Raw genomic sequence first — 10,000 nt, 5'->3', positions numbered from 1 at the left:
ACGGCATCCACAACACGTCCTCACTGACTGCAGGTTGCCATGACAGGCAGGAGTCACCAATAGAGCCGGAGGAGGAGGAGGATGAGGAGGAGGAGGAGCAGGAGGAGGAGGAGATGAGCGTGGAGGAGAGTGCTGATGAGGAGGCGGATTCAACGAAGGAGGAAGAATCAAATCACATCTACGAGTCGATCCAGGACCTGAACCTGGACCTGGAGGCTCTGGTTGGAGGAAGGGTTAGTCCTGGAGCACCACCTGAACCTGTCCCTGCACCTGCCCCACCCCCCACACAGGTAAGATGGTGGCGTCAGTGGTCCGACCTGCAGCTCATTCAGGTTTTAGATTCCCTTCACAAAGAGGTTTCTGTATCTGAGTCTCAGTCCAGGACTGACCTGAGATCAGTCTGAGACGATCATTCAAACCAGACCTGACAGATCAGGGACGTCCGGTCTGATTGTCGGCGCGCTCGGCTGAGGAGGAGACTGATCATCAATAATCAGCAACGCTGATCAAAGTACATTCAAACTGCTGCTTCACTCAGAGGCTGCACATCTTCTTACAAAATAAAAGCCCTCTCCAGCATGTCATTTCCTGCCGCGTCGACACAGGAAGCAGAAGAAAAAAAGCTGTTTCCTCTTTTTATTCTCATCAGAGCAGAAACACTGCTGACCTCTGACCTCCAGAACTGCAGTAAACTGGTCCTTGAATTTACTTTTATTTTATTTTATTTTTTTCTTACTGTATTAAATACTCATGGCGGGGGGGTCAGGGTCTGTGTGGTGTCTGGTGATGTCACAGCAGGATGTGATGAGGTCAGCAGGATGTAGTGATGTCACAGTCAGCAGGATGTGTTCAGGGTCGGACAGGAAACTGTGAGAGGATGACGCTGCAGCGACACCTGCAGGACGAGGCAGGAAACACAGTAACCTGACCTGAATGTGTGTGTGTGTGTGTGTGTGTGTGTGTGTGTGTGTGTATGTGTGTGTGTGTGTGTGTGTGAGTGTGTGTGAACTGGTCTGACTGGTTTGTGAGGCTGAATCTGGTCTCTCAGCTCAGCTCTGTGTGCACTTTAAATTTAAATTTACCTGGTTTAAGTTTAGAGACAGAAACTGTTAAACTACAAAAGACTGAATTTACAATAATAAAAATAATAATAATAATAATAATAGTGGCTGTGCTCATTTTGAAAGAAGTTGAAGTGGCAGATGAAAGTGAACGAGGATAAAGTGTCTGAGTGAGTGAAGCTGACTCCACAGACCTGGACCCAGACAGAACCAGCTGAAGGTCTGTGGTGAATCTGTGGTCACGACATTCTTCTGTCAAACTGGACTCGTCTGGTCTTCAGACAAATATTAACCATGTGTCCTGGTCTGAGCTGCATCCTGATTGGCTGCAGATCACAGCAGTGGTCCAGTCCGGTCAGGTCCGGTCTGGTTCAGTAGAACCTTTGCAGTCAGTCCTGGACCAGAGCATCACAGCTGTGTCAGATGATCCTGGCTAGTTTCTGGGTAGAAAGAGTGGAGGGAACCTGTTGGGGGTGGGGCGACAGGAGCCCCCCAGGGGCCATAGCAGGTTAGACCTGTTTTTTCTTGTTCAGGGTTCAGCCTCACTGTCTTCCTCTGACTGAGGTGACACAGTTTTTGGAGGGAAACAGCAGGGGGCAGCAGAGTGTCATTCTGCTTCATATTCACTGCAGAGTCCAGAGTCCAAACAACCAGAGGTTCACTGTGTTAGTGTGTGTGTGCGTATGTGTGTGCGCATGTGTGTGTGTGCGTGCGCTTAACGCAACAGTTTTTACAACAGTTTGTAAAACAGTAAATCCACAGAGGTGTGGTGAGTCTGCTGTGGTCAGTGAATGTGTCGCTGTGGAAGATTTCTTCAGTGTTTATGAGCAGTTTGTAAAATGTTTCCTGAACAACCAGCAGTTCCCTGTGGACCTGATGATATCTGATACTGTGTGTGTGTGTGTCCAGGAGTCATTGAAAATGTTCTAGGAGTCATTATAAATGCTGTAAATGTCCTTGAGGAAGCTTTATAAATCCTGAGGAGGTTGTTGGTCCTTGAACATGTTTCCTTGAGAAGTTCTGTGAAACCTGGAAGAGGTTCAAGGTGTCCTGGAGGATGTCAGGTGAGTCTGTGAGGAGGTTCCAGGGTATGAAAAAGGGTTTTTAAATCAGCAGGGATAAGGCTTCAGGCTGCAGAGGGGCGGAGCTACAGGCTGCAGAGGGGCGGGGCTACAGGCTGCAGAGGACTGGCTGCAGTCTGACAATGGTTTGAGTTCCAGTCGGAGCAGAAACAGAGAAACTTCCTGACTTGTTTCTAATATAGTTTGATTCTGGATAGAATTTAAGAACACAGAGGCATTATGGGTAAGTCCACACAACCTGAACTGTTGAAGTTAATGGTTTAAGCATCCTTCATTCTGCTGTTTTAGGCTCTGATGGATTTTGTGAAGTCAGTGAACTACGAGTGCTGATCCAGGACTCTGCGGTCCAGGACCTGAGGCCAGTTTATAGTCCAGGTCTCTGGCCTGGTCCTTGACAGTGTCTCAGGGTAACAGCTGATCTCAGCTGACAGATGTTCAGGTTAATGTGAAACTCAGGTGTTATTGTGGAGTTTGACCTCTAACCTCTGACTAGCAGTCTGTTAAACATTCAGAGGAGACACACCTGGTCCTGGACTCACCTGGTCTGTATTACTGTGAGAACCTGCTGCTCGGACGTTCACAGTCACATTGTCTTACCAAGAGAAAGACTTTCTCTTATATTCAGATTTCCTTTGTTGAATGTTTCATTCAGGTTTTTAAATTTGCAAATTGAAAATGTTCATAAAGTCTGTGGATAGAGAGACAGTGATCAGCTGTGAACCCCTCATCTCTGCTGAACTCTGTGTTTCCACCTGGCTCATCAACATCAGCTCTTTACCTGTAGCCAAAGTCACACAGGTACAGGTGTGGTGAGGCCTCGTCCGTCACGGTGTTTTGGCTCTTCAGCCGGTAAAACAGCCGGTCGTTCAAAGTCCAGTTTGTATCTGCATCATGTGAAGTGACGACAAACTGACAGTGTCAGCAGCAGAAACTGTTTTACATGTGATCATTAGCATTAATATAATTATATCGAGAGCATGATCAGTTATTTCAGGATGATTAATATTCATGAGACATTTCAGTTCAACACGAATCCAAGAAATCATCTTCACAGTGAAGTGACCACAGCATTCATTTACTGTTTGTGTGTGTGTGCATGTGTGTGTGTGTGTGTGTTTATAAAACAAAGGAGGAGCACTTCCTGTCGGACAGCGGCTCGCTCCACCCAGGCAAAGAGATCGTTACTGTTAATGAGGAGAAGAGTTTATGAGTTTCTCTTCAGATGTTACTGTGACAGAAACTCTCAGATGTTTGGCTTCATTCACCAATTATCATTAGTCAGTTATCATTTATTAATTATCATTAACCAGAGGAGCTTCTTGTCCGTCATATCAGATCATCTTTAGCTCCAGTTTGTCATCATAAAAAATCAAAACAGTGAAGTACTGTTCCTTTAAGTCCTCTCTCTCTCTCTCCCTCTCTCTCTCTCTCTCTCTCTCTGTAGGACCACAGCTCGCCCGGCCCTAACTCGCCCATCTACGCCAACGTCTCCTCTCTGAAGAAAACATCTCTCCCTCAGACCTCCGCCCCAATACCACCACCTCCTTCTGACCCCGCCCCCTCTGTCCCAGACCACACCCCCTTGTCTTCCGTCTCCTCCTCCGGCATGATAAGCCCCTCCTCTCCACTCAGCCCACAAGAGGAGTGGCAGGTAAGGTGACCTCTGACCTCTGTGTTTCATTAGCGTAAGTTTAAATACTGAAAGGAGTTCAAGCGGCAGCTGAGACAGAAGCTGTGAAAGAAACTGAAGTGGACACAGAGGACAGAAGCACAGAAAGACATTGAAATGACAGAGGAAATTTAAACACTGAAAGAAGTGGAAGTTTCAGTTGAGACAGAAGTTGTGAAGTAAATCGAAGTGGCAGATGAAATTTAAGGAGTGAAAGGAATTGAAGTGGAAGTCAATATAACTAAAAGAAAATGAAACAGCAGATGAAATATGAGGACTGAGAGAAGTTGATGTGGCAGTGTGGACAGACAAACTGAAAGAAAATAAAGTGGTAGGTAAAATGTAGGGAGAGGAAGACGAAGTTGCCATAAAGAAAGAAGAACTGAAGGAAAATGAAGAGGTTATGGTTATGAGGTTATGACAGTTCTGACAAAGGCACTGAAAGAAATTGAAGTGGCAGATGAACTACAAATAATAAAAGAAGTTGATGTGATTGTTCAGACTAAAGTACTGAATGAAACTGAAGTGGCAGAGGAAATTTACAGAGTAGAATAAGCTGCAATGGCAGTTGAGACAAAATGCAAGGACTAAAAGCAGTTGAAGTGGCAGGTGAAATCTAAGGTCTGAAAACTGACAGACATTGAAGTGCCATAGTAGACAGGAACACTAAAGGAAAATGAAGTGATCGATTGAATTTAAGGAGTGACAGAAGCACTGAAAGAAAATTAAGTAGAGGATGAAATTTGAGGAGTGAACGAAGTCGAGGCAGAAGAACCTAAACTGAACTGAGATAAAAAACTTCAGGACTGAAAGGAATGGAAGTGATAGTTGAAACAGAAACATTGATATTCAGGCAACAGATGAAATTTACTACTGAAAGGAACTGAAGTGACAGCTGACACAGAAACACCGGAAAAAAAGAGAAGCTGATGAAATTTCACCTTTAAAAAAGTTGGTTTATCATAGCTCTTATATATGTACAGTATATATGTATATATACATATGTGTGTGTGTGTGTGTGTGTATATGTATATATACGTATATATTTATATTTATATATATATATATATATATAACATTTGATATGTTTACTCATATTGTCTTTTAGTTTTTTATCGCAGCTCTTGTTCTAATGTTTTTATTGAACAGAAGTTTAGTTTCAGTTCAGCTTCTGGTGTGTTCGTGTGGCTGCAGCTCACAGGTGATTAAAGTTTAATCAGATGTCACCTGAGCTGATCAGGTTTGTTCCTCAGAGATCGAATGAACAGGTAAAGCTCACATGTTGCTGAGGAACAGCTAATGGTTCATTGCCTTGCTCAAAGACACTTCAGTCACACACTGACGATGACACTGCTCAGGAAACTGGATATTATTTTATAAATGTCCATTTCTGACGTGATGTAGGATTCAGATGATCGAATGAAAACTGTTGCTAGGCGACTGTTTATAAAAGGTTTTTTTATTTGTAAATAACTTTGTTTTTCTTGTGTTTTGACATCATGTTTGAGAAAAGACACAAAAACAAAATGATTTTATTGAAATGGTATTTATTTTAAAGCTAATAACCTGAACAAAAGAAAAGATTATTATTTATTTATTTAAATAAATTAATACAGTTAAGTTAAAAATAGAAGCAACTTTCCCTTCATGAAGTTTTTTTGACCTCCTCATACAAACATAATAAATACGGATGTACCTGAACGCACCATGTTTTCTCTGCAGGTGCACACTGACCAGGACAGTGGGAAGGTGTTTTATTTCCATCCTGTCACCAGACAGACCACCTGGTCCGACCCCCGCTGCCCCCCACACATGGACCAGTCCAAGGGGAGGGAGGGGGGACAGCTGACCTCCCCCTCACTTCTGCTCTCCCCCGCTTCCTCTCAGGTACCAGAAACACAAACCTGTTCACATTTACAACTGAGATTATTTATTGTTTTATTAAGTTTGAAATGAACAGTTCCACTTCACAATAAGACTTCCTTTATAAAAGATTTCTATAATCAGGTTATTAATTCAGTCGTTAACGTTATAAATCATTTAACAATTAAAACACGTTATAACAGTTTTCATACATTGATTCAGGCTCACTTTTTGGCAAGATCAAGTTAACGCTTCCTACTCATTAATCTGACTGATGAGTTATTACCATTTATAACTGGTAACAGGAGCCTGTTAGTAACTGATCAATACATGAAGATGTGTTTATAAATGTTAGTAACTGATCAATAAATGGTTGTAAACTGATGAAGAAATATGAAGACGATGGAGGGAAAAAACACAGACACGTGAACAGAGGGACAAAGACAATACAAAATATCAATATTGATTACATTATTATTGATCACATCATTATTGATCACATGAATATGAAGTGATGTTCAGAGCTGTGTCCCCCCCCCCCCAGAGCTCCTGTGGGTGGGAGCAGCTGGTGGACGAAGTCTCAGGCAGATTTTATTACTACACCCCGCCCACACGAGCCACGTCCTGGACCGCACCTGAGCCGCTGTCCTCCCCCACCTCCCCGTCCTCCCCCGCCTCCCCCCCCAGACCTTCAGCCAACAGGAAGCATGAGGACGGCCCGGTACGGTCCTGAGAGGAGTCCGGATCAGATCTCATCCAGGATCAGTGAAGTCAGGGATTATAGACACATTGATCTGAAACAAGATCAATATCTCAGGAGCAGGGACTGAAAGCAGCTGAAGTGGCAGATGAAGTCTAAGGTCTGAAAAAGTTGAAGTGGCAGTGTAGACAGGAACACTGAAGGAAAATGAAGTGATGGATTGAATTGGGGGAGTGACAGAAGCACTGAAAGGAATGTAAGTGGAGGAGAAAATGGATATGAAATACTAAATACTGAGATAGAAGCTCTGAAAGAAAATGAAGTGGAAGATGAACCTAAAGATAAAATATTCAGGACTGACAGTAATGGAAGTGGAAGTGTAGACAGGAACACTGAAAGCTCTAAAAGGAGCAGATGAGATGTCAACTTTAAAAAAGTTTGTTTATATATATTCTGTACATATATATATATATATATATATATATATATATACACACACACATATGTATTTATGTATATGTATATATGTGTGTGTACAAATATATATATGTATATATATATGTATGTGTGTGTACATATATACATATATATATATATATATATACATGTAGATATATATAATGTATGTATATATAATAAATGACGGTTTATTTCTGTTCTTTATCTGGTTGAATGAAGCCCCCCCTGCCAGAGGAGGATTATCCTATAGATGCACCTAGAGACAACGACACTGTCTTTACCACGGTACACACACACACACAAACACACACACACACACACATACACACACACACACACACACACACACACACACACACACACACACACACACACACACACACACACACACACAGGGTTTCATCTCCAGTCTGTCCCTGTGTTTTTTTCCCAGCATGCTCAGCAGCCCGTGGGTCTGATTCCCAGAGCTCAACTGCAGGAGGTGATCAATCAATCAATCAATCAATCAATAGATCCTCAGGTTTTGCACCTGATTCTTTTTTCATTGATCCATCGGTTCGTTGTTTGTTCCAGCCCTCACATCTGCCCCAAAGAATGATGGGAAATGGAGTTTCTGAGGAGGGAACGAACTGGGGATACAGTGTGGCAGAAGACGTCAGACTAATATTATTGATCATGATGGAAATAATTTACTTTTGATATTATTTACATTAAAATATGAATTCATTTAAAAATAATTTAAAATCTCCTCTCTACAGACATTAGCTCCTGGTCACAGGAGGAACGTCTCTGACTTCACTGAGGTGTCCAACAGAAGACACTCCCCCGACAGTCCACAGGTAGACTTAACTGTCAACATCTGTCACACACTTGTCTACACCTGTCTACACCTGCCTCACACCTGTCTACACCTGTCTACACCTGCCTCACACCTGTCTCACACCTGTCTACACCTGCCTCACACCTGTTTACAGCTGTCTACACCTGTCTCACACCTGTCTACACCTGTCTACACCTGTCTCACACCTGTCTACATCTGCCTCACACCTGTCTACACCTGTCTCACACCTGTTTACACCTGTCTACACTTGCCTCACACCTGTCTACACCTGTCTCACACCTGTCTGACACCTGTCTACACCTGCCTCACACCTGTCTAAACACGTACATCCATCCATCATTCATTCATTCATTCATTGGTTAACACCCTGTGATGTCATCCTGTTCTCCCTCATCAAGCTCTCTGATAGGCTCACACTGAAGAGGAATCTGTCCAATCGGAGCACAGGCTCCCACCAGCTGCATGTAGGTTCTGGGCCCTGATTGGCTGCTGGGTGTCTGTTGGGTTGTCTCTGTCTCATGCAGGTTTCCACGGTGTCAGACCGCCTGCGGTTGTCATGGAAATGTGGTTGTACTAACAGTTGTTCTGAATGAAACTAACAGTTGAAACATGTAGGTCTGATGTGAAGGGACTCTGTGGGCGGTCGGTCGGACAGCGCCCCCTGCTGTCTGTCCTCAGTGTCTCAGTATCTCATTGTCTCATTTACTCAGTGTCATTGTCTCCTTTTCTCAGTGTCTCATTGTCTCAGTATCTCAGTGTCTCATTGTCACAGTATCTCCTTCTCTCTCTCTCTCCCTGTCTCGGAGGTGCAGTGTCTCATTGTCACAGTATCTCCTTTTCTCAGTGTCTCATTGTCTCAGTATCTCCTTTTCTCAGTGTCTCATTGTCACAGTGTCTCAGTATCTCAGTGTCTCATTGTCTCAGCATCTCAGTGTCTCATTGTCTCAGTATCTCATTTTCTCAGTATCTCATTTTCTCAGTGTCTCATTGTCTCAGTATCTCATTTTCTCAGTATCTCATTGTCTCAGTGTCCTTAGTGTCTCATTGTCTCAGTATCTCAGTGTCTCAGTGTCCTCGGTGTCTCATTGTCTCAGTATCTTAGTGTCCTCGTGTCTTCAGTGTCTCCTTGTCTCAGTGTCCACATGTGGGGACAGATCATTGTCTCTAATGTAGCTGTAATGAGCTCTGCAGCCTGTTGGTGGCGCTAACAGGAAGTTGTTTCTCCACTAACCCTAATCAATCATCACGGATCAATAACTCTGATTGATGTGAGGAACTAACTGCTCTGTCTGTGACTCACTGATCTACGGTGGCCCTGAAGGCTCAACACACTGCAGCTTCACAAACATGTTCAGTCTGACAGCAGGAGCTGCACATACTCATCAGGAAGTGTTTCCAGGGGACACTGAATAGTGACGGACCTGAGGGCTGATCTAACAGCTGACAGCTAACAGCAGCATCATCATGTGATACTGACATTATGATGAACTGAACAAACACCTTCAGCTCATTTTAACTTCAACTGTCAGGAAGTGTTGAACAACAAGTCCGTCTCTTTTTACTGTCCCCTGGTCTGTCCTGAGGAGGAACACACACACACACACACACACACACACACACACACACACACACACACACACACACACACACACACACACACACACACACCACTCCCATGTTGACACAGGAGTCACATTTCAAAGCCGACCTGTGCGTCTCTACCTGTCTGTGTCCACAGTACCACCTGCTGGAGAAAGCAGGGATCACCAATAAGACCAAAGTAGCTGATAACGGCAAAAAGATCAGGTGAGAACCAGTCTGTCTGTCTGTCTGTCTCTCTGTAGTAACTGTCTCTCTCTCTGTCTGTCTGTCTTCTCTCTCTGTCTCTCTCTGTCTCTCTCTCTCTCTCTGTCTGTCTGTCTCTCTGTAGTAACTGTCTCTCTCTCTGTCTGTCTTTCTCTCTCTGTCTCTCTCTCTGTCTGTCTGTCTTTCTCTCTCTCTGTCTTCTCTCTGTAGTAACTGTCTCTCTCTCTGTCTGTCTGTCTTCTCTCTCTGTCTGTCTGTCTCTCTGTAGTAACTGTCTCTCTCTCTGTCTGTCTGTCTTCTCTCTCTGTCTCTCTCTCTCTCTGTCTTTCTGTCTCTCTGTAGTAACTGTCTCTCTCTCTGTCTGTCTTTCTCTCTCTGTCTCTCTCTCTGTCTGTCTGTCTTTCTCTCTCTCTGTCTCTCTCTGTCTGTCTGTCTCTCTCTCTGTAGTAACTGTCTCTCTCTCTGTCTGTCTTTCTCTCTCTGTCTCTCTCTCTGTCTCTCTCTCTCTCTCTCTGTCTT

General features: G+C 43.8%; 1 protein-coding gene across 1 annotated transcript in view; it reads left to right on the top strand.

Moving 5' to 3' along the window:
• LOC111226846 (rho GTPase-activating protein 12-like) overlaps positions 1–10,000 on the top strand; it is a 26,238-nt gene that overhangs the window by 9,093 nt on the left and 7,145 nt on the right. Inside the window, exons 3-9 of the mRNA XM_022752143.1 lie at positions 1–290; positions 3,588–3,794; positions 7,054–7,119; positions 7,408–7,488; positions 7,593–7,673; positions 8,074–8,139; positions 9,414–9,481. The exon at positions 1–290 is cut by the window's left edge and continues 693 nt beyond it. Coding sequence (XP_022607864.1) covers positions 1–290; positions 3,588–3,794; positions 7,054–7,119; positions 7,408–7,488; positions 7,593–7,673; positions 8,074–8,139; positions 9,414–9,481 — 859 coding nt within the window. The remainder of the gene's footprint in view (positions 291–3,587; positions 3,795–7,053; positions 7,120–7,407; positions 7,489–7,592; positions 7,674–8,073; positions 8,140–9,413; positions 9,482–10,000) is intronic.

Source organism: Seriola dumerili, unplaced genomic scaffold (genome assembly GCF_002260705.1).
Source record: "Seriola dumerili isolate Sdu_G_001 unplaced genomic scaffold, Sdu_1.0 BDQW01000166.1, whole genome shotgun sequence".
Classification (NCBI taxonomy): Eukaryota; Metazoa; Chordata; class Actinopteri; order Carangiformes; family Carangidae; genus Seriola; species Seriola dumerili.
Note: the sequence above shows the minus strand (reverse complement) of the source record. Positions and strands in the feature narration are given on the sequence as shown.